The sequence below is a fragment of the Sus scrofa genome, chromosome 14 (genome assembly GCF_000003025.6).
Source record: "Sus scrofa isolate TJ Tabasco breed Duroc chromosome 14, Sscrofa11.1, whole genome shotgun sequence".
In the NCBI taxonomy this organism is placed as follows: Eukaryota; Metazoa; Chordata; class Mammalia; order Artiodactyla; family Suidae; genus Sus; species Sus scrofa.
The window spans coordinates 101,471,941-101,497,541 of record NC_010456.5 but is presented as its reverse complement, the minus strand read 5'-3'; the positions used below and the strand labels follow the sequence as shown (position 1 = coordinate 101,497,541).

Below are 25,601 nucleotides of genomic sequence, written 5' to 3'. Positions count from 1 at the left end.
ATTTCCCACAAAACTAGAAGAGGGAATTTATTCTAAGATAAACCCAACCCAGACATTATAAAATAGAACTAGAGGAGTTACCTCGTGGCACAGCAGGTTAAGGATCTGATGTTACTGAAGCAGCTTGGGTACTACTGCAGCATGGGTTAGATCCCCAGAATGTCTGTATGCCATGGGTGTAGCCAAAAAAATTTTTAAAGGGAAGGAAGGAAGGAGGAAAGAATATAACTAGAAATGTATATAAATTTTTAAGATAAAGCAGGAATTTTTTTCCCCCTTTGGCTGTGCCTGAAATGTGTAGAATTTCCCAAGCCAGAGATCAAATGAGCTGCTGCAGTGACAACACCAGGTCCTTAAACTGCTGTGCCACAAGGGAACTCCAGGAAAAGATTTTTGAAAATTAAATGAAATGTGGTAGCAGACAAAATTATTTTGTTAACATTTGTGAAATGTCATCCCAACCTGCCTTGGTAGAACTATCTGACAGTCTTTTGTGATTCATACAATATTTGTCTTTTTGTGACTAGCCTATTTCACTTAGCAAAATGTCCATAAGGTTCATCCATGTTTTAGCTTATGACAGGATTTCCTTTTTTAAGGATGAATAATAATAATACTCCTTTTTATGTAAACCAAATTTTGTTTATGCATTCATCCATTGGTAGACATTCGGATTGCTTCTACCACTTGGTTATTGTGAATAGTTCTGTCATGAACATAGGTATGCAAATATCTCTCTGAGATCCTGCATTCAACTTCTTTGAATATATAGCCAGTGGTAGGATTGCTGGATTCTCTGATGGTTCTACTTTTAATATTTTAAGGAACCTCCACATTATTTTCCAAAGCAGTAAAGCCCATTTAAAATGGAAGAAGACATGCAAAGAAATATCCTATTTGTTGAGGGTCATGTTGGACCAGAACTCTTGATTCACAAACAATAGGGGAGCTCCCTTTGTGGTTCGGTGGTTAACGAATCCGACTTGGAACCATGAGGTTGCGGGTTCAATCCCTGGCCTCGCTCAGTAGGTTAAGGATCCAGCATTGCCAGTGAGCTGTGGTGTAGGTCGCAGACGTAGCTTGGATCCCATGTTGCTGTGGCTCTGGCGTAGGCCAATGGCTACAGCTCCGATTAGACCCCTAGCCTAGGAAACTTCATATGCCGCTGGAGCAGCCCTAGAAAAGGCAAAAAAAAAGACCAAAAAACCAAACAAACAATAGGAATTCACTTCCCCAGTTTCAGTTGTGCCTATTCCTTTCCCTGACAAGTCCCTGATTTTGTTCAAGTATCCGTTATTTCTTCAGAAGACCCATGCCTCAAAGGAATTTAACCTCATTCCCAGGTTTGGAGTGTATCTTGCTTACTCTAAACCACTCACGGTAATCCCATCAACTTGCCCTTGAACAGTTTAGGAACTCAGACTTCAGTCGTCCAGAGTACAGCTCTCCCTTGGAGAGTTGTTGGTAGAGGAGTGGGAATGTGACCTAAGTTGGCTCAATCAGACTGGAGGGAAAGGTTTCTGTGTACAGTGGGTGAAAGCTTTTCCTTTTCTCCTATAGAGTATGAACCAAGAAAGGTATGTCCCCATTTGTTCTTGTGAGCTATTTGTTAACAATGTTTTGCCTGAAGACAAAACCGATACACAAAGGAAGACTGAACCAAAAGAATATCAAAGGAATGGAGTGGAGCCCTTTTTGAGCTCTGGACTGTCTTTTAAGAAACTTCTTCACCATGTGTTAGTCTGAGCTGTGTTTTTTATTGCTTGCAACCTGAAGCATCCTACCTGACATAGCTCTCCTCTGCTATTCAGGAACCTTACGGGGAAAGTTTGAGAATCACCTGCCCATCTTACAATTCTGAGGTTTCACTGCTCCTGCTGCATTTCCTCTTAACCCTTTGGCTGGTCAATGTCATCTTCCCACAACCAATCTGGGGATGTTGAGCCTCAGGACATTCTAAAATCTGAGAGAAGTTTCCATTCTGTAGCTGAAGGAGAGATGAGGAATGGGGTTATTCCTCCTGCCAGGATATGGCCTTTGATTAGATCTAATCTGGAAGAGGAGAGGTTGTGCCCTGGTGGTGACTTTGAAGAGAATGGAGTTCTAGGCTACTGCTAACCCATAAGGTGAATTAGAAAACAAATGTCCTTCCCAAGACACTTCACTTCCATATGATGGTAAACTGACCCAATACATTGATTTTGTTAGCAAAAAACAGTTTTCCTTCATTTGCCAGGAAATTGTCATAATGCATATACAAATGTATGTTATCTAGGGTATAAATTTTTCTCTCTTAGATCTGGCACCATTGAGCATGGCACCATCTGAACAAAGGAACGTGACAGCCTATTAGAGAACACAGAATGCAGGGCAGATGCAAAAGCTGGTGGAGATGTACTTGCAGTCCATTTATCTGTAGCTCACATATGCTAATGATAAGTAAACCTTTAACAGGTGAACTGGGTGGATAAGGGTTTTTTAATTTTTCATTCTAAAATAATCTCAGACTTATAAAGATGCAAGAAAAAGTCACCAAAAAACAAAAATCAGTTCTCATATATCCTTCACGCAGTTCCAAATGTTCATAATTTACATAATGATGATACAATTATGAAAAACAGAAAATTTATTTGGATACTATGCTATTAACTGATATATAGATCTTTTTCAGATTTCACATATTGTCATACTAATTTTTTTTTTTTAATGCTCCTGGATCCAATCTAGGATTATACATTGCAACTAGCTGTCATATTTTCTGTCCTCTTCAGTCTAAGACAGTTCCCCAGTTTTTCTTTATCCTTCATGACATTGAAACTTTTGGGGAGTACTGGCCAGCCACCTTGTTGAATGTCCTTCAAGATGGGTGTGTATGATACCCTCACGATTAAATTCAGCTTGTGCATTTTTAGCAAGGATTACACAGAAGTGATGCTATGCCCTTCTTGGGAGATTATTTCAGGAGTCACTTTGTGTTGATGTGTCTCCTTACTAGTAAGGTTAACTTTGATTACTTGGTTACAGGGGTGTGAGCCTGATTTCTCCACTGTAAAGTTACTGTTATTCTCTCTATAATTAATAAGTATCCTGTGTGGAGATACTTTCAAAATATGCATATATCCTATTTCTCATCAACCTTTGTCCCACTAATTTTACCATCCACTGATGGTTCTGACCTACAACAGTTATTACTGTGGTATTGGCCAAATGATGAGGCCAAGATTTCAGCTTTAGAATTAAGTATGGGAAGAGTTTCCAGAAGTAGCTGAGGAATATCTTGCAATCTGACAGTATAATCTGGTGACAGAGAGCAGATCCAAAATTCAAATATTGGCTCCCCTGTGTATTAGCTGTGATCTTAAACAAATTAACTTCTCTGAGCATCAGTTCCCTCGTTGGTAAAGTAAGGATTATGAAGTTTACCTTATTGAGTTTTTTATGATGGTTACAATAATCTAAAGAATGTTGTACAGTCTCTGGCACACAGTAAATGCTTAGTAAATTTTAGCTATTATCATAATGATAACGGATATTGTAACAATCTTCAGAAGAAAGAAAACCCAAAGGTACTTTTTTGGCATAGTTACTTATATAAAAATACTCTTTCTTTCTTTCTCCTTTTTTGGGGCGGGAGGGGCCTTTTTTTTATTATTATTATTTTAGGGCCACATCTATGGCATATGGAGGTTCCCAGGCTGGGGGGTTGAATCGGAGCTGTAGCTGCTGGCCTACACCACAGCCACAGCAATGCTGGATCCAAGCCGTGTCTGTAACCTACACCACAGCTCACACCAACACCAGATCCTTAACCCACTGAACAAGGCCGGGGATCAAACCTGCATGCTCACGGATGCAAGTCAGATTCAGTTTCGTTGAGCCATCATGGAAACTCCTCTTTCACCTTTTATTAAATCTATCTGGGAAAAATATATTTCTGATGTACCTGTTAAAACAAGTAAGAAACCAGATTGAATAAACACACACACATGCTCTTTGGATATGATGACAAAGGAAAGACCAGCTGAAATAAAAGCTAATATAAACACAATACCCAGGATTATCGAGCGCCTTAGCAGATACTGGTTATTTTTTTAGGACAGTAGCCAATCTCCCATTCAATAGTGGAATTCATGAATAAGTGGAAATGTGCCCAGCTTAAAAAAAAAATGTATCTTCCAAGTTCTTTTGTAACCAGAGTTGGTTAATATGGGCAATAAGCAAATGTCTGCTAGGTGTGCCTTCCAGGAAAGCTAGAGTTTTGGTAAGAAGAAACCTACCTGACATATTCTTTTTTTTTTTTGGCTGCCCCACTGCATATGGTGTTCCTAGGCCAGAGATCAGATCCATATCACAGCTGTGACCTACAGTGCAGCTGCGGCAACACCAGATCCTTTAAACCACTGTGCCGGGCCAGGAATGGAACCTGTATCCTGATGCTGCAGACATCGCCAATCCCATTGCACCATAGCAGGAACTCCCTGACATGTGCCTTTTATTTTTTTATTTTTCTTATTAAGGCTGCACTTGCAGCATATGGAAGTTCCCAGGCTGGGGGTCAAATTGGAGCTGCAGCTGTCTGGCCTATGCCACAGTCACAGCAACACAAGATCTGAGCCGCATCTGCCACAGCACAGCTTGCAGCGATTCTGGATCCTTAACCTACTGAATGAAGCCAGGGATTGAACCCACATCCTCCTGTATACTAGTCAGGTTCTTAACCTTCTGAGCCACAGTGGGAACTCCAACATGTACTTCTTTCATCTTCACTCTCCTCCCTTCTTCCTGCCTTTAACTGAGAAACAATGCTTATAGATACAACAGCCACCTTACAGCCTAAGGACTGAAAACCACTCACTAAAGATGGCAGAGCAGAAAGATTAAAGGAGGCTGGTTCCTTATGTACCTACTATTCTCTTTTTTATAATGAAGAACCTGAGGCTCAGAGATGTTAAGCAAATCATCTATGGTCAGTTAGCTCTTAAGCAGTGCAGCAGGGATTTAAGTCTATGTATGACTCCAAAGTCATCTATTTTCTATAAAGCTTCCTAAAAAGATAGAGCATAGTTAGAACCTTTCTCTTACATTTACACATAATGATGGACAAAGTAAAGTGTGATGGGCAGAACAAAATGCCCAAGGTCTGATGGAAGAGCCAGAAGTATTACTTGTTCTCATTGTTGACTTGCAACAACCCCGGTCTGATAAGCAAACATGACCAGCAGTTCTGTGGCACTTCATCTTCTACTCATGCCAGTAAAAAGGGCTTCAAAACCATGATAAGCAATTAATGATGTGTCATCAACAAGCAGTTGCGATCCAAAGAGCACATCCAAAACATGATGGCCTAAGTCAGAAGTCACAAAGAAATGGCAGATGTGTTTTGATTGGTTGGTGTGGATGCTTAATAAATTGCTTGAGCTGATAAATGTCATAATAATTGAGATTTCTTGCTGCTCTTATAAAATCTGGACCTGGGAGTTCCCTGGTGGCCTAGAAATTAAGGATCTGGCGTTGACACTGCTATTTCATGGGTTTGATCCCTGGCCTGGGAACTTCCATATGCCATGGGTGTGGCCAAATTAATTAATTAATTAAATAAAACCTGTGTCTGAATTCCTGGGTGGGAATGTGTGATTGGAGCTGCCTCCCTTCAATAGCCTTTCCATTCCATTCTCTTCTGGTACTAAGCCAGTTTACAGTTATCCAGTTTCCTATTATCATCAGATTTGTTCTCTTATTCTTACTGTTGACTGGGGAAAAAAAAAAATGCATGACCTGAGAGTTGTGAGTTAAATTTTATTTGGGGCCAAATAAGGACTATAGCCCAGGAGAGAGTCCGTCAGACGTAGCCCTGAGGAATTGCTCCAAAGAAGTAGCAAGGGAGGTCAGCACATACGTGATTTTGGTGAGTGGGGCTACGTGCAATCAAGCACATGTTTTGGCAGAGGCCTGCTGCTAGTCACGAGGAGCAGATGTCTCTGTTAATGATTTTAGTGCTTTTCTAGAGATGAGAAGATGTAAGAAATTGGGCTCCTAAAATCTTCCCTTGAAAATATCTCACTATCTGAAGGCCTGTTCTGCCAGTTTTTCCCAGAGCACAGAGTGCCTCATTCCTGATCTCCACCTTGAACTTCTTTCAGGGTTTGTAGGTCAGTGACTGCAGTGACTAGTGACCTAGTCCTTGTAGAGGCAGATGGCAAGTGACGATTTTCAGTTGACATTATAACAAAAAAATATTTTCTCTCTGATAAGTATTTAATCTCTAAAACAAAAACTGATAGATCGAGTTGTCTGTTTCTTATATGGGGCCCACTTCAGGCATTTCATTTACCTACCAGGAGGCAGAGAATTAAAAGAACACTCAGACATGTGCTTTCTAGATCTGCTTGCAGATCAACAGCCGGCTCATTCACAGCACTCCCATTTCACGTGTGTGACTTTAGCAAGCCTTCCCAACAACTGTTGAAGTAAGTATTATCATTCTTGTTGGGATGGGATAGGTTAGTTGATTTTTCAGAGTCTAAGTTAGACTTTTGACTGCTGTTTTGTTGGTTTGCAAAGTTATTTTCTGTGAGTATTCTTTTTGGATAACAGGAATGGTTAGAATTGGTAGACCTGTGGACTATTGTCCCACCTAAATTGGTGACCTCATATCATTGCTTCTTTACTACCCTCTGGCTCAGCATTACAAAATGAGCTAATTTATTACTGAGCACTCTGTGCCAGGCACTGTGTTAAGGGCTTTACATCCATTGATTAATTGTTCATCATAACAACACTCTGAAATCTGTTGAAGGACAATTTTTTTTAACTGGATCATGATTCATGTACAAATATAAAATGAACATGTGTCTATGGTTTTATTTAACATCAGTTAATGATATAATAACCAAAATGTTACAACTAGTCCAAATAAGAATCCAGAGAGCAGACGAATATGTTAAACCGTGAGGAATGCAAACATGAACTTACTTGATTGATGCAGAAGTGATCTTTATCCATGGGACAGTAATTAGTTGCATACCATAAGACACAACTGGCATTTCTGTGAATAAGAATATTTGCATTACTCTGTTCTCTACAAATTATAGAATCATAAAATAGTTCAAAGGCAATGAAATTCAGACATAATCTGGATGAATAAATTAGATAGGATACCCACTAATCTTTTCTTATTCTCCTTTGAAAGTATTTCACAGTTTTTCCTGAGAAGTACTTCTGTTGTTATTCGTCTTTTACAAATGAGGGAATTGCAGCCAAAAGAGGTTAAGAAAATTTTCCAAGGTCTCATAACCAGTGAGTAGAGGAATCATGTTTGAACCCAAGTCTAACTGAGTCTGGCAAAAATAGTGCAGTTAAATCATTTTTCCCCTCGGATTTATTACACTTGAAGAATTCAATTCAAAGCAAGCAAGAATGAGAAAACAGGAGCCCACTGTTTCTTGCTTTTTTCTCTATAGTTGTTGTAAATTGGCAGCCTGAATTCAGCAGAAAATTTTTATACAGTGTTTAAATTTAAAAAAAAAAAAGGGTTATGACCATTATTAGTTACCTATTGCTGAGCAACAAAATACAAAAAAACTTAGTGGCTTAAAACAACAGTAAAAATCTATTATCTCAGTGTCTTGGCTGGATGGTCCTAGCTCACAGTCTCCTGCGAGGTTGCAGATGTAATGTTGGCTGGGGCTGTATCCTCTGAAAGCTTGACTAGGGCTGGATGATGCACTTGGAGGTGGCTTACTCACATGGTTGGCAAGGTGGTGCTGGCTGTTGATGGGAGATCTCAGTTACACGCCATGGAGGCCTCTTTGCAGACTGCTCGAGTGTCCTCATTTCGCAGTGGCTGACTTCCCCACAGTGAGTAATCCCAAAGAAAGCAAGGCAGTCTTTCATATGTTTTATGACCTAGCCATGGAAGTAGGTCACATATCATCAATTCCATCATATTTTACTGGTCCTTCAGAAAACCCCTGATACAATGAAATACCTTATGTAGGTGACTGCACAAGGACATAAGTACCTATAGGGAGAAGATCACTGGAGGCCATTTCAGAGACTATCTGTCACATGTACATTTAAATATCACAACATGTCACATAAGAATCTGGATTTCTGACTTCTCTAGAAAAATCAGATTTGGCAACCCTGCAGGGAAAACCCAGATTCCCTCATGACTATAATCAATTAGAATTGAGTAGCTACTACTCATTCGAGGAAGAATATGCACTACCTGAGTTCTTCCTGGTTCCTGTTCAACTTACTTATGTAACCTCCTTGGCTCTTGTGCCATATGATTGATTTCTGCAAATGAAACGTGTCCAAAGTGTTATGCCACTTATACACCTAACTCCTAAAATGTCCCATGTGATCATCCATGCTCTCCGTCCTCTCCCAGCTGCTGGCTGGATATCCATGCTCAGAGCACCCTTGGGAGTCATGCATTGAAGATGGTGGGACCTCTTATTGTCTTAATCTCTGACAGCACAGAGCCGGGTTCCTGGTCTCCACTCTTGCTTCCATCCCTACACTGACCTGTAGAGTGAAAAATGAGCTTGACTGTGTTCGTTTTATTAAGGTACTGAGATTTGGACATACTTTTTATGCAACTAGAATTAATTCTGTGACAAAAACCACAAAAGGCATCTTGAAGTGAGGCATGCCTTAAAAAAAAATAAGTGGCACTGGCTTAGCATGCCAGTTGTGGGAAAAAAGGATGCTGATTCCAGAGGCAGGAAAGGTGGCAAACCATGCTGTGCATTGGCAAAACACTTGGCAAAAATTCTCGCTTGCAATAACTTGAGAGGCAGGCCATATGCTTCCTGACTGTCAGCTCCAAAAGAAGCAGTTGGAAGGCATCAAACTGCTAGTGTGTGTTGGCCACAATTGGCTGGCAAGTTTTGGCACTTTGCAGGAAGAAATGAAAGAAAATAGGAAAATTGTGTAAATCTGAGGTCTTGAAGTAGGCTACTTCTATACCTCAAATAGGAGGAAATAAGAGTGAGAAAACTGTGTGCAACAAAAGACTGCTAGGTCACCACCTTTTGGCACAGATCACATCAAAGATGTGGCTTTTCCACTCAGGCCCGACAGCATCAAGGTGGCTGCCACTAAGATGGGAGAGCCATGAGGATGAGGGAAAAAGACATGAAGGATGTTGAGAGCTATGTCTAGGAAAGTACTTGGGGTGTAATTTGTGGCATAGGAACAGTCTAAAAGAAAATCAATGAGAAGGCTGTCAGGTTACAGAGGAAATAGTATTTTCTAAGGAAACAGAAGTCTGGGACAAAGACTAGTCAAGACACACAAAGAAAAAGTATATTTTTTCACACATTTTAATAATGTTTGTACTCTAGTAACTTACACAAACTATTAAAGCAAAGCCTAGAAAACAGATGAAATGACAGCTCTAATTTTGATTTTATAGAAATCAATGGGTGTTTCTCATGTTGTTTAAAAATATAAATCTGGGAGTTCCCGTCATGGTGCAGTGGTTAACAAGTCCGACTAGGAACCATGAGGTTGCGGGTTCGGTCCCTGCCTTTGCTCAGTGGGTTAAGGATCCGGCATTGCCATGAGCTGTGGTGTAGGTTGCAGACACGGCTCGGATCCCGTGTTGCTATGGCTCTGGCGTAGGCTGTTGGCTACAGCTCCGATTGGACCTCTAGCCTGGGCACCTCCTTATGCCGCGGAAGCAGCCCAAGAAATGGCAAAAAGACAAAAAAATATATATATATCTGTTACTTTGAAAAACTTATGATTACCAAAGAGGACAGGTGGTGGGAGGAGGCATGGACTAGGGGTTTGGGATTGGCACATGCACACTGTGGTAAACGGAATGACTGGCCAGTGGGGACCTTCTGTATAGCACAGGGGACTCTCCACAATATTCTGTAATAAGAATCTAAAAAAGAATGGATGTGTGTATATATATAACTGAATCACTTTGTTGTATAGCAGAAAACATCACAACATTGTAAATCAATTATACATCAGTAAAACATTAAAAAATGAAAAACAAAAAAACTATATACTGATTAATAAAATTTCCACTATACTAATTTAACATGGTAAATGTTATATGCCCATTGGGCAACTAAATGTTTATTCAGACTCCAGACCTATTAAATACATTATTTCAGCTGTTAGATGATCACAGACTAGCTGATTTGATAAGTAAATTTTAAGTTTCTGAGCGTTGCATTTCTGACACAAATATACCCATCCGTAATGGAATAATCAGTGTCATATCTAAATGTGACTGAGGGGTGGGCCAGAAAGGGATGCCAAAGAAGTGGTTAAAACCTTAAAACTGTTTTCAGGTTTGGTCCTATAGGTCCAGTCCTGAGTCAATATCATAGATAGACCATCACCCAAGGTCCAGTCCAGGTGTTCAAAAGAGAGGGTTGGTACAAGAAAGAAGAGGCAGAGAAGCTAATCAGAGGACAGTGAGGCAACGCAAACATTAGCAACAGCATGAAGCCATCATCAGTCACCCTTAGGCTGGCAAGACACAGGGGAAAAGTGGTATCATCAGAGCCTAGGAACAAAGATCACCCAGCAGAAAACAGAGTCAAGGCCAGGATGTTCCAAAGGTCCTGGGGTCCCTAGAAGAGGGGCAGCAGCTTTGGGGAGATGCCACCCAAGGCGGCAAGGGAAGAAGACTGCTGTTCTCACCAGTGCTTCCCATTGAATAAGCCATCTGGAGGACAACTGACCCTGCATCCTGAGAGAGCCAGCCTTCAGGAGCCAGGCCTTCCTCCCATCGAGTGGGGCAGGGGCATGGCAGGCAAAGGATCTGAGCACATAGCATAGGACCCACAGACACTGGTAAGAACAAGAAGAGATATAGAACACTGTCTTCTCAAAGAAAAACCAAAGCTCAAGTGTTAGCGCAACTTAAAAGAGTGTTACAGTCAAAGGTGGAATATTTTTAAATCTCTTGCTTTTCACAGGTCTTGTTCTAGTTATTGTGATTTAAGTCTTCACTTTTTCATTTTTATTTTGGGTCGTGGAAGACCCAGCATGTGGGGGAACTTCTTTATTCCGTGTCCAAAGATGAAATCTGTACAGACGTAGCTTCTTCAATTTTTATACGTAAATATGATTAAACATTTGAAAACTGCAAAGGTGGAAGAAATTCTGCCTCTGTTACTTAGCAGCTCTGTGATATTGGACAATCTATGTAACCAAACCCTACAGGTCTAAATTCCTCATATCTAAAATGGACACAGTAATACCTTCTTACTTATCTCACTGGCCTATTGAAATGGTCATAGTTTTTGTTTCTTTATTGAGAAAATATATGTGAAAATATTGGTATACAGAAAAGCATTATATAATGTTAAAACATTTAATATATATGAGTATATATTAAATATATATATATATATGTATATCTCAAGTCTGTCTCCCTACTATTCCATCCTTTATTTTGAGGGTTGACTTTACTGAGATATAACTTAAATACAAATACATGTAAGTGTACAATTAATGAGTTTTGACCAATATATACAAATGTGTAACCACTACCACAATCCTAATATAGAATATACCCATTGCCCCCCAAATTATCCCTCATACCTCTTTGCATTTTTATACTTTTTAAAAGTCAGTATGTACCCAAGAGAAATGAATACATACATCCACACAAAAATTAGTGCATAAATGTTCATAGCAGCATTATTCATAATAGCTCAAAAGTGAAAACAACCCGTGTCCGTCAGCTGATAAACGGATAAATAAAATGTGATATATCCATGCAGTGGAATATTGTTCAGCTATGAAAAGGAATGAAGTACTGACACCTGCTACAACATGGATGGAACCTTGACAACATTAAGTAAAAGAAGCCAGACCAAGAAGAGCATGTACTTTATGATTTTGTTTAAATGAAATATCTAGAATAGGCAAATCTGTACAGATAGAAAGTAGAGTCATGTGTTTGCCCAGGGGTAAGGGGAAATGTAGAGTGAATGCTAATAGTTATAGGGTTTCTTTTGGGGGTGATAAAAATGTTCTAAAATTGATTTTGGTAATGGTTGCTCAATTCTCTGGATATGCTACAACCATTGCTTTGTACTTTTTTTTTTTTTTTTTTTTTTTTTTGCTTTTTACGGGCATACTTGCATGGAGGTTCTCAAGTTAGTTAGGGTTTGAATTGGAGCTACAGCTGCTCGCCTATACCACAGCCACAGCAACACAAGATCCAAGCCGTGTCTGCAACCTATACCACAGCTTACAGCAACACCAGATCCCCAGCCCACTGAACAAGGCCAGGGATCGAACCTGTATCCTCATGGATACTAGTCATTCATTGTAACTTTTGTATACTATTTTCCTTCAAAGTTACAAGACTATTTATATAAATTAAAACAAAGGAAAATATAATTTAAAATCCTAGGAAATCAAACTCTTGATTATTTCTTGTCCCTTCCTCACTTCATCTTTGAGTATATTCTCTTGATTTATAGTCATAGTGGTACAGATATGATTAGCAATTTGCTTTCATCAGTTAATATTGCATCATGAACATTTTTCCATCTTGTTACAGAGTCTTCATAATGATCAATTTGGAGATGACATGCTACACCCAGGCTGTTTCTGTCCTTCCTCTAGTTCAGAACAGTGAACTTTCTTACCTAGATTACTGCGAATGTTTCGTAACTGGTGCCCTTGCTCTTTGGTAGTCTTCTAACAATCTGTCCTTCACACACAAGCCAGCCACACATCATTGCTCAAAAATCATGGGTGGAAGTTCCCATCATGGCTCAACGGTAATGAACCTGACTAGTATCCATGAGGATTCGGGTTTGATTCCTGGCCTCACTTAGTGGGCTAAGGATCCGACGTCGCTGTGAGCCATGGTGTAGGTCACAGACGCAGCTCGGAACCCAAGTCCCTGTGGCTGTGGTGTAGGCTGGCAGCTACAGCTCTGATTCAGCCCCTAGCCTGGGAACTTCCATATGCCTCAAGTGCGGCCCTTAAAAGACAAAAACAAAAAACAAACACAACAGGGAGTTCCCGTCATGGCGCAGTGGTTAACGAATCTGACTAGGAACCATGAGGTTGCGGGTTCGGTCCCTGCCCTTGCTCAGTGGGTTAACGATCCGGCGTTGCCGTGAGCTGTGGTGTAGGTTGCAGACGCGGCTCGGATCCCGCGTTGCTGTGGCTCTGGCGTAGGCCGGTGGCTACAGCTCCGATTCAACCCCTAGCCTGGGAACCTCCATATGCCGCGGGAGCGGCCCAAGAAATAGCAACAACAACAACAAAAAAAGACAAAAGACAAAAAAAAAAAAAACACAACAAAAACCAAGGTGACTAGTGACTGTCACCACAGTGTATATATAGTGCATTTACCTCATCACAGAATTCTGTTGGAAAGTGCTAGATAAAAGAAGCCAACTAACTGAGAGGAGGAGGTGAGATTCAAACCTATGTCTGAGTGGCTTCAAGGGTAGAACTCATAACAGCATAATGTAGTATCATTGTTGACTTTTTAAAAAAATTTTATTGGAGTTGATTTACAATATTGTGTTAATTCATTGTTATTACTTGCTTAGTCCTGCTTTCAATTTCAGTCCTTCTGAATTTACAGGGAGCTTCAAGCCTGGCTACCTCATGGGGTAACCAACTGTCCCAGTTTGCCTGGGACTGAGGGAGTTTCTAGGATGTAGAAAAGTCCCAGGGAAACCAGACCACCCAGGTAATTTTCAAAATAATTATCAGGGGCGTTCCCGTCATGGCTCAGTGGAAACAAATCTGACTAGTATCCATGAGGACACAGGTTCGATCCCTGGCCTCACTCAGTGGATTAAGGATCCAGCGTTGTTGTGGCTGTGGCATAGGCCAGCAGCTGCACCTCTGGTTTGATCCCTAGCCTGGGAACCTCTCCATATGCCACGGGTATGGTCCTAAAAAAATAAAGGCAAAATAATTATCAAAATTCTCTATTGAGGTTTGTAGCAGATAAATAGACAGGCTCACTCATCTCCATTTCAACCCATCATAATAAGCCATAATGCATGCTACATGTGAGAAAATTGAAGACTTCATTTCCCAGGCTTCCTTAGAGCTTGGGTCCTGACAGAGCTTGGCTCAGCCAAGCAGATGCTCTTGGGCAGCATCTGGAAAGCCAGATTGAGGAGGAGGCTGCATTATGTTCCATCTGATGGGCAGTGCAGTGGCAGCAGAGGTCCCAGTACCTTGTCTTGGAAGTCATGGATTTGGAGAGACAGAACACAGGGCATGAATTTGGAAGGTTTCAGTTCAGCCTGAGACAGTCAGTCCTGGACCCAGCGGTAGGAGCATGTGGCTTACTATTGTACCAGAAGTAGCAGTTCCTTACAGCAGCCCCTTAGGAAGCTGATCCTATGGTGGAATTCTGGGAGTCTTTGCTGGGAGCCCTGCCTAGAGGCTGCTCCTTCAGCCTTTCCAGTAATTTTTGTCCACCCTGGATTAATTCATTTTATGTGGAAATGAGATAAAGCAACCTTTGTTATTTGCAGGTGAAGAAACTTCAGTATTCAGAGGAGACTTCACCCAGAAAACAGGGAAGCTGTAAGAGAAATTTGTATGTCCCTAATTTTGGGAAGACTCCCCTTTCCTCTGCTGTCATTGTCAAAGTAATGTGCATACACCCAATTCACCAGCATCCCCCAGATTCTGGAACTTTGGTGATGAGATGACTATACATATACACACATCTATAGATATAGACACACACTTTTTCCCTCTTCCATGTGCTAGACTGCTCTTCCAGATTTCTTCACATGATAGTTCAAATCTCAATCTTTCAACCTTCAGAAACCAGAATCAATGTGGCTTCCTCAACTAGTCCCATCTAAACTGGCCCTTTCCTTCAGGTTATTCTCTCTCACATCATTTGGTTTAATCTTTATGCCATTTAACACAGTCTGGATTTATTTATTTACTTGTTTATTCTCTGTCTTCCCCTGCCCCCCACCCCAAAAAGCATGCATGCTGCATTCTGGGAGGGCCCTTTTGCCTTGCTTATCACCGTAACTTGGAACAGTGTTTTGCACATGGTAGCATCATTTAAAAATATTTGTTGAGGAATTCTCTTGTGGCTCAGCAGCTTAAAGATCTGGCATTGTCACTGCAGTGGCTTGACTTGCTGCTATGGTGTAGGTTCAATCCCTGGCTCTGGAACTTCCACATGCTGCTGGTGCAGCCAAGGAAAAAAAACAAAAACAAACAAACAAACAAAAAACAAAAAAAAAAGAAAATATTTGTTGACTAAATATACAAAATAGATTGGCATAGCTGGGGATTTTTTTTTTTAAAGGAATAAAGGCTCTTTTGGGAACAAAAGATATAAGATTCTAGCCTGAAAAAACAGTTGGGAAGTAAAGGGACCCAGCATTGTGAAAGGCAATGCTGTGCAGGCAGTGGAATATTACATCAGGTGTTTGCAGCCATGGTATAAAGTCTGCAGGTCACAGGAGATACACCGCCTTTTGGGAGGCATGGTAGCTGTGCAGGTTCTGGAGCTGCCCAGACCTGACTTCAAATATCTGTTACACATTTTCTGCTATGTGAACTTGGGCAAGGTAGCCTAAGTGTTAGTTCCCTCATCCAAAATATGAGGATAATAATACCAACTCATATGACTACTGTGCTAACTAAAAAGATGATCCTTGCAGGTGCTTAGTATGGTGTGTGGCATGTAAGAACTCAATCAATGCTAGATAATAAGACTACTTTGATTTTACTAAACTCAGCTCCATTCCTACACTTATACCCAATACCTGGAGCCACTCTGATTATACTTTATCAAATTTCTAGGCAGCCACACTCTATTTCTCCTCACCAAATCATAATTAGTAGGTGCTCAAAAAATATTAGCAACTAACAGGAAGTTTTTTCATGTGGGTTTTCAGTCCTGTACCCATGGTTATTATGAGTGGTAGCAGCCGCTGATGCTATATTTTTCTACCTCTGTTGACCAAAAAAAAAAAAAAATATATATATATATATAGATAGATAGATAGATAGATAGATAGATAGATAGATAGATAGATATCCACAAAACCCAACAACAAGAAGCTAAAATAGGCAACAGTTGTATTCAGTAGAAAATACTCCATCACTGGGAAGAAAATTGACCCAAATAGAAAAACAGTAAAAAGGATGGGGTTGACCAAAACCCTCTCCAGTAGTTTCTTAAAGTGAATCATCTTCCTTCCACTTGATTTGCTCCCTTGAGAGGGACAGGGTCAATTCACTCTTTCAGCCAGCGAGTGTTTATGAAGTGCCTACCATGTTTACGATGTAAGAGAGGCTAAGAATATCTCCTCCACATCCACCTCCTCGTTAGTTACCCTCTATTCAAAAATCAGAATTCAGCTTAAATATCATCTGCTACAGTTTAAGACTAAGACAGGTCACCCTGGTGTGTGCCATCATGGTACTGGGAGTCTTAACATTTTCGTACTTCCTGGGGTGCACCTACACTTTCCCTGTTGTGATTATGTGCAAGGCCTTTCTGTAATCTAGATAAGGACACGGGCTTTGTTTTTGCTCAAGACCGTATTCTTGGTTCTTAGCTTGGTGCCTGCTGTGTAGTAGCTGCTCAATTATGAAGAAAGAAAATTGAGAGGCTCTGATGAAGGGGTCTGCAGCCTCTCACCGTTACATCATTATTCACCAGAGCAGTTTTTGTTTGTTTTTGGTGGCCTCTGACTCCCTGTGGCAGCTCTGCTCCCTAGGGCACTGAAGAAAGAAATATGAAAGGCACTATAGAGAGTGCCCTTAGTGTCTCAGTGGTTAACGAACCCAACCAGGATCCATGAGGATGTGGGTTCGATCCCTGGCCTCTCTCAGTGGGTTAAGGATCTGGTGTTGCCATGAGCTGTAGTGTAGGTCACAGACGAGGCTTGGATCCCAAGTTGCTGTGATTGTGGTGTAGGCCAGCAGCTGTAGCTCCAATTCGACCCCTAGCCTGGAAGCTTCCATATGCCACAGGTATGGCCCTAAAAAGAAAAAAAAAAAGGAGGCAATATACTCAAAAACAGTCTCTTGTACAAGGTGGCCCCTTGTGAATCTCTAAGGAAGGCACCGACACCGAGAGCAAAAAAGCAAAAATGAAAAAAAATGTCATTCCTGGATCAATATTATTCTGCCAGTTAAAGTTCTAGCAATTCTTTTAAAACTGTGCCTTTCTCCGAGCTCACACTGTGTCATCAGGTGGTTATTAAGTGGTAGAAAGCTTGGGCAAATTTGACTTTATTTCCATCTTAGCAAGGAACTAGAATTTCTACAGTGATAATGTGAAATGATGGCATGGTAGACAGATTTTATCTGTCTTCAGAAAATTACAGTAAATTACAAGTCTTATTTATAGGAATGAAAAACTAGTGCTGGCCTCCCCCTTTTTATGGGAGGAAACTTTTCCTAGAATCCCCCAGACTTTCCCTGACATCTTATTGGCCAGACTGTTCCTAAGTCAACCACAGACTTAGGCCAATCAGCATTGTGCTCCTGATTCTGGGCCCACCTCCTGGGGCAGTTTTACTGCCCATGCTCATCAAAAGTAAAACCTTCAGAGTTCCCTGGTGGCTCAGTGGGTTAAGTATCCAGCTTATCAATGCTGAGGCAAGGGTTCCATCCCTGGCCTAGGACTTCTGCATGTCAAAGATGCAGGAAAAAAAAGTAGAACCTCAGCTTCTTCACCCATGTGAGGAGAGAATTGTATCCTCCCTTGATTCCATACATTTTTTTTCAGCTCCAGTTTGTGCCTGGCACTGTCTTGAATACTGGAGATTCAAAGATGAGAGCCCCTATTTCTGGTTTAGGAGGCTGATGGCTATCAGAAATGCTTCAGAAGTCAGACAGGTAACATAGATGTGTAAATTTAGTTTACTTGCATCCTAATCCAAACTTTTAATTTTAAAACACCCAACTGGTCCAAAAAAAAGCCCACATCTTGGCTGGGAGGAGGATTTAGTGTCTTTCATTTATTTCATTCATCCTTGAGGAGACAAAAACAAACAAACAACAATGAAATGTGGTAAGTGTTAAGTCAGACTGAGTTAGGCAGATATTGATATGACTTAACACTGGAGAGGCACCCAACCATCCTGGGGGATCTGCTCAGAGAAGGCCTTCCATTGAGTACTTTAGTTGAGTCTTGAACAAGGAGTAGGCGAGGATCACACAGTACCGTTGGGGAACTGCACTTGTGGTTTCATAGGAGCATTGGGTGTGATGGCAGTGAAAGGAACTAAAGGCTGAGGCATGCAGGACAAGAAGGACTTGGATGTGCCCTGCTAAAAAGTTTCAATGCATTATGAATTGTGCAGCATCCATGAAAGAGTTTAGGTACAAGAATGTCATGATTTAGAGTTGCCATCGTGGCGCAGTGGAAACGATCCCTGGCCTCGCTCAGTGGGTTAAGGATCCAGCGTTTCCCTGAGCTGTGGTGTAGGTCACAGACGCAGCTCAGATCTGGCATTGCTGTGGCTGTGGCTCAGATCTGGCATTGCTGTGGCAGCTACAGCTCTGGTTTGACCCCTAGCCTGGGAACCTCCATATGCCATGGCTGCAGCCCTAAGAAGACAAAAAGACCAAAAAAAAAAAAAAAAAGTCATGATCAGATCTATATTTTTATTTTTATTTATTTATTTATTTTGTCTTTCTCTCATTTAGGGCCGAACCTGCGGCATATAGAGGTTCCCAGGCAAGGGGTCCAATCAGAGCTGTAGCCGCCAGCCTACACCAGGGCCACAGCAACTTGGGATCCGGGCTGTGTTTGCGACCTACACCAGAGCTCATGGCAACGCCAGATCCTTAACCCACTGAGCGAGGTCAGGAATCAAATCTGCATCTTCATGGATGCCATTCAGTTTCATTAACTGCTGAACCACGACAGAAACTCCCAGATCTATATTTTTAAAGAATCACCCTTTTTATTTATTTAATTTTTTTTTAATCTTTTTGCCATTTCTAGAGCCGCTCTCTCGGCATATGGAGGTTCCCAGGCTAGGGGTCCAATCGGAGCTGTAGCCACCGGCCTATACCAGAGCCACAGCAACGCTAGATCCGAGCCGTGTCTGCAACCTACGCCACAGCTCATGGCAACACCAGATCCTCAACCCACTGAGCAAGGCCAGGGATCGAACCCGCAATCTCATGGATCCTAGTCGGACTCATGAGTTAACGACTGAGCCACGATGGGAACTCCCAAAGTGTCACCCTTTTTAAAGTATAAAACCTAGAGAGAATATAGTAGAAAAATATGCTCCTTTTTTGCGTATTTTATCTTGCATGTTGTTGCACCACATTCTCAGTTGCCCCAACTGGAATCACAGAAAATCATCCTGGGTTCCTTTAGACTTTTAATAATTCTTGAATCCACCTGATGATCTCACTCTGAATGGTGTGCCCTTCACTCACTCCCTTATTACCTCTTTTCTGCTTGTTTCTAGTGGTTTTCTAGGTTCCCAAATAGGAATCCTCTCCCCTGTTTTATTCTCCAGGCCGCTGCCAGAGATCCTTCTAGGATGTAAATCTAGTGGTTTTTCCACAACCTAAAACTCTCCATTGGTTTCCCATGGCCTTCAGGAAAGAATTCCATATTGTTTCCTGTGGTGCAGAAAGCCATCTGGGATTTGGGCCCCATCTAACCTTTTCGGCCCTCATTCACCTCCTCCCTTCATAGGTTGTCTTTCATACTTGTTGAACTCATGGCTGGTTCCCAAACATGACCGATAGTTTCCAACCCACTGGCAGAATCTCCATTCCCTCAGTTCTGAATGGATTTCCTTTGACCTATGAAATAATGAAAGGTTGAAATAATGAAATCTCATTGTTGGTCAAAATTCAGCTTAAGGGTCATTTCCTCCCTGAAATGTGTTTTAACATCCATCCATCTCAGCACCATCTTCTTCCTCTCTCCTCCCCTCTTCCATTATTGCTCACTCTCTCGACTCCTTTGGAGTTACCTTCCATGGCATAGGTGACATACTTTGCTTCATTCATTGTTCCTCCAAGCAAGGACCATCTGCAATATAATCTCATTTTTAAAAGTTATTTTTATTTTGTTTCTTTAATTTAAATATTTATCATCATCATCACCATCATCACCATGCAGACTCCTCTGCTCCAAACCTACTGAAAGTCTATGAACCTGGGTCCAGAATCTGCTCTTTAAAAAAAAACATCTAGAGTTCCCATCATGGCTCAGCAGTTAACGAACCCGACTAGCATCCATGAGGATGCGGGTTCGATCCCTGGCCTCTCTCAATGGGTTGAGGATCCGGCATTGCTGTGATCTGTAGTGTAGGACTCAAATGCAGTTTGGATCCTGCATTGCTGTGGCTGTGGCGTAGGTTGGTGGCTGCAGCTCCAGTTGGACCCCTGGCCTGGGAACTCCATATGCTGAGGGTGCAGCCCTAAAAAAAAAAAACAAAAACAAAACAAAAAAAAACTGTTCTGTCTCTTGATCAGGTGCTAGTTACACAGGATGTTCATTTGTGCAAAATTCACTGAGCTCTACCCATAGGATACATATATATTTCTGTTCATATGCTGTTTTTAATAAAAAGTTTAAAAGGAAAAACTCCCTCTTATTCTAATGTATACAGATGATGAAGCATTGGCTTGCCTCTTGCTCAATGAATTGTAAACCCCTAGGAGGCAGTGAAGGCATCTGTCTTGTCTTTGTATTCCCAGCATCTAGTTTGAGTGCCAACAACATAGTAACACTTAATAAATAATTGGGGAGTTCCAATAATTGGGTGGCTTAGTGGTTAATGAACCTGACTAGGATCCATGAGGATGACGGTTTGATCCCTGGCCTTGCTCAGTGGGTTAAGGATCTGGCATTGCTGTGAGCTGTGATGTAGGTCAAAGACGCAGCTCGGATCCCATGTTGCTGTGAATGTGGTGTAGGCCGGCAGCTACAGCTCCGATTCGACCCCTAGCCTGTGAATTTCCATATGCTGTGGATGCAGCCCTAAAAAGCAAAAAATAAATAATTGGTAAATGACTGAATGAATGAACAGAGAGGGGAAAGTACCTTGTGGGCTTCTCCTCCCTCACTCTCTTCCAAATATTTGTTCCATGCCCCTGCTGGAGCATGTGATAACTCATGCCTCAAAATTACACATCCGACACCCCTGGGCTCCCCCAATAAACCTGTGAGATGCCACCTGGCTTCCTCTCTACCACATGCAGCATGTTAACTAATCCAGGGCACCAGCCGGAGCAGGAAAGGAAAAAGGAAGCAGGTGGAGGACGTTCTGTCCCCAGTACCAGTACTTCTGCCCTACCTGGGTCTGAGCCACCTGGCTCAGGCCTTCCTCATCATGCCTGGGAATCTAGCTGGACCTAATATGCCCTTGGAGATACTGCATTGCTAAAGCCTCTGTTCACATCTCTGATGTAAAGTGCTTCCTAAACTGCTTAAATTTTGTGAGAATTGGAAAACGTTATATTTGAAAATTTAGGATTAACAATGGATGGTTTCTGTTTCTTTTGTTTTCTAGCAAATTTACAGTAGAAAGTGATCACTACTGTAGGTGAAATATCACCTAAGTCATTCAGTCCCAAATAATTACCAAGAGCTTCTTAGGGATGCAATGTGAATAAAAGTCATCTGCCCTAATGGAAATTACAGTGTATGGGGGTAGACAGACTATCAAATATTATCTTTTTCATAATGCTTATGGTGCACTTTACATATATATTCATTTCATCACTGTAACAACTCAGTCATGTTCTGTTATTATCCCCATTGTAGAGTTACAAACTGATAGAGTCACAAAGGTCAAGTGTAGAAGTAGGGAGCCCTAATCTTGTTCTAAGAGTCAGGGAACGTTTCTTTCAAGGTGAGAGGTTGAAGCAGAGATCTGAGGATTGAGTTGGAACCTAGTAGACAAAGAGTTCTGGGAACAGGCAATAGAAACAGCAGATGCAAAGGGATATTCATTTGTTTGAGGAAGTGAAAGGCTCTCTGTAGAGGGAGCACTGGGAGCTCAAGATGAGGCAGGGGAGGTAGGCAGGGGCCGAAACACCTAAGCTTTTTTCCTCAATGTCTTCAAATAGTATGATAAGGTCAGGGAAGCAAAAATAGTTAGGAGATTTAAGGTTTATTCTTAGCTTTGTTCTTCATAGCCTCAGCCTTCTCTCCATGGCACAGTTTCCTTATCTGGGGGGGAAAAAAATGAGTGAATGGACCAGAGCACTCAAGTGGTCATGGCTTCTAAAGCTCTGATTCTAGGTCAGGCTCTGTGGAGATGTAGGCCTTGGCTGCTGCTGAATGCACTGAGGCCTCTGACTCCTCTGTGGATTAGGTAAGTACAGATGATGGAGGATATCATACACAAGTAAGTTATGCAATAAATATAGTTGTGAGCATGGCTTGTTCCCTTTGTTGGATAACCACCTCTTTGGGGCATTTCCTGTGTGCCAGCATGGTACCAGGTACTTTCAGGTAGATTTCTCATGACAAGTCCTAGTTAGATTTAAAAGCTGAGGCATCAAGGGATTGAACAACTTCTGGAAGGCCCTCACCACCCACCTTTGTTCTGCCTACTGAGCGTGCCCAGTCCTGTTTCCTGTCGCCAGGTGTGTTCACTTGAGCAATGACTTTCTCTGTATTTGTTCAGTGGCTGACTTGGAATTTGAGCCCAACTCTGACTCCAAAGCTGTGGTATTGACTACCCTGCGATGCTGCCTTCCCTACTTAAAACACAGGCAACTCCTTGCTCTATAAATAGGGTGACATTGTCTCTTAAACGTCCTTTCTGGGTGAGGAAAGTGCTTTTTATAGCTTGGGGCGGCTTCTGTTTACTTGGTCTCTTCCAACACCGGTTAATCCCGCCTACAGCTGTGTCCTTCACTGTCCTTACACTGTATTCTGAGGTTTCCTCCCTGCAAAAGACAACTCCACCAGGCCAAATGGTGTCTGTGTGTGCCAGCAAAGAAATTACACTCTCCTCCCTCTCCAAATCCGCCTACCTTTCCATAAATAATCCTTCTCCTCCTTCCCCTCAGGCCTGTGAGTAGTTTGGTCACTTAACTAAACACACTCACACAAACTCACAAAGGTTTCAGGGAGGAGGGGACAACGTGAATGACCTTGCAAAGGTATCCAGCTCACGGGGGCAGGATTAGTAAACCAAAACCTCTACAAATACATGTTTTCTCCCCCACGCCGCATTACTCTGAAGCTCCTTGCTCGCTCCCACCTCAGTCCGCTCTTGGCTCAGTCGGCCATACAAAGCCCAACCCGCCCATCTCTTCTTTTGCAAAGCCCGAGAACTTCAGTCCCCATGTTGAAGCTCGGCGGTGGCGGTGGCGGTGGTGGTGGTGGCGGGCAGGACTGGGCATGCTCAGTAGCGGGGACAGGTCTGGGAGGCGAGGAAGCCGTGTTTGAAGTCGCGCGGCTGGGGTATACGGGAAAGGCGGGCTGCGGGGCCCCCGGCTCGGGGTGTGCGGGGATCCCGGATTCCGCGCCCGGAGCGGGCATGCTCCAGGCCGGCCCCGGGGGGCCGACGCGCGGGGGGCAGGGCGTGGAGGAGGTGGGAGAACCCGCGGGAGGAGGGGAGGAGCACCCAGCTCTCCATCCCCCGGCGCCGGCTCTGCGGCTGCTGAATCGGAAGCCGCAAGGAGGATCCGCGGAAATAAAGACGCCGGAGAATGACCTCCAGAGAGGCCGCATGAGCCGGGGCCCGCGCACTGTCCCACCAGCCCCGGGCATGGGCGACCACGGCGGGCACCCGGAGCTCTCGGCCCCGCAAGCCCCGGGGACTCCCGTCGGCGCCGGCGTTGCAGCCTTGAACGGGCTGCTGCACAACGGCTTCTACCCGCCGTCAGTGCAGCCGCCGCGCCTCTGCGGCCGGGGCCCTGCGGGCGGCGGCGACGCGGCGCCCCAGCGCCTCCCGCTCCAGCCCGACCTCCAGTCACAGCCGCCGCCCCCTCAGCACGATTCCCCGGCCAAGAAATGCCGGCTGCGGAGGAGGATGGACTCGGGCAGGAAGAACAGGCCGCGTAAGTCCCGCCGGGAGGGGATCGCGGGCGCGAGGCAAGCGCAGCTCGGCACCCGGGAGCCGCGGGGCGGGCACCGCAGCGCCCCCCACCCCCACCCTGCACCCCGGCGCTCGCCTAGAGAGACGGTTCCTGGGGGGAGCCCGGGAATGATTCTTTCCCAGAGGCTCCAAGCACTATAGATCGCTGCCTGAGCCTAACCCTTGCTCGCTTGCATCTGTAGAATGGGACGATTGGACTCGGAGTCTGAGCTGCTCCTAGGTCACGGCTCTATAGAAGACGAACGCACTGGCCACCTTACTAATTTGTCAGTCGGAAAATGCACGTGTCAACATTTGGTGGGGTCCAGGAGTAAGGGTACAGCAGGTAGGGGAGAGCGGGAGTTTCCCTCTCCTTTCTCCTCGCCCCTTCTGAGAGCTTGTCTCAGGTTGGCGCTTAGGCAGTCAGCTTGCCCTTTGAATCGCAGAGAAGCTGCCAGCTCCTTGGGTCTATTGGCGAGCGCGAGGTCTGGAGGCGTGGAGTTTGACAACCCCCCAAATCACAGCCTATTAAACTCTGTTTCCGCGCAGCCAATGAGAGGACCTGTTGGGAGGGACACACCCACTGATACCATGTGGGCCGGAACTATGTGGACCAATGAAGATTGGAGGTGGATTTTTTTTCTGGAGCGTGGGGAGGTAGAGTAGAAGGTTTATAATGGTAATGTACAGAACGGAAAGCTGGAAGGCGTTATTTCACAATCTAAAGCCTGTATTTATGATGTTACTTTGTGAAGAGTCCCTTCCCCGCTGATCTCTCTGAGATCGAATTTACAACTGGTTTTTCTTATCTGAACCAAACTTCATTCAACTGGTTACCTCTTTCTGGCTCTTCTTTCTTAATGAAGCTTATAAATGGCAAAAAGCAAAGTAAGTAGAATGCATACTAATGATTGCATTCAAACATGCACCTTTTACATATAGGTTATACTTTTTGTTATAGGGAAATTTCTAGATATGCTTTGTCTGAAATGGATTTGTCCGAAAAAGCTTTTTATTTGACAAACAGCTTCACTTTTTTCTGTTTCTATTTATCAGTTTGGACTTTTAGCTTTTCTGCATTTAACTAAAGTCTCTGAGACTTTGGAAAGCATTTTAACCCAACTGGGACGCAGTAACTTTGATGCCTGTGTTTTGTAGGTCTGAAATATTTCGGTTTAAAGTTAATGTCACGTCGGGCATTTAGAAACTATACAGCAGATTGGCTACGGTTGTAAGGAAGGCATCAACACCTGAATTTCTGTTTACTTTTGTTGTTGAGGCTTGTTAGAAAATGACTTTCTTTAATGGGTTTAGTATTGATTACTTAAGATTTTTTAACCAGTTTTACTTCTGAAGCCACATTTTAGTTAATTATTTCTCTGATATACATTAACAGCTTGTGAGTTTGCAATGTAAATAGCTAAAATATAACAAAGGAGAACTGTTTTGAGTTTTTACTTAGTGTTGCTAGCTTAAATGCTCTATGACTGAGTGTATTATACCTCTTGAAATAGTTTTTAAGGAATTGAAAATACATTATCATAACAACAGCATGAAGGCAGAGAAAAAATA

At 42.8% G+C, this 25,601-nt stretch overlaps 1 protein-coding gene across 6 annotated transcripts in view; it reads left to right on the top strand.

Moving 5' to 3' along the window:
* Positions 1-25,601, top strand: part of PANK1 (pantothenate kinase 1) — a 102,360-nt gene that overhangs the window by 14,957 nt on the left and 61,802 nt on the right. Inside the window, exon 1 of one of the 6 annotated variants that reach the window (XM_005671269.3) lies at positions 20,969-24,012. The exons of 2 other annotated variants lie outside the window; for them this stretch is intronic. In XM_005671269.3, coding sequence (XP_005671326.2) covers positions 23,160-24,012 — 853 coding nt within the window. In that variant the 5' untranslated portion in view covers positions 20,969-23,159. Of the gene's footprint in view, positions 1-20,968; positions 24,013-24,176; positions 24,918-25,601 lie in introns of those variants that run through there. 3 more of the 6 variants (XR_002338769.1, XM_005671265.3, XM_005671266.3) reach the window with 3 other exon arrangements.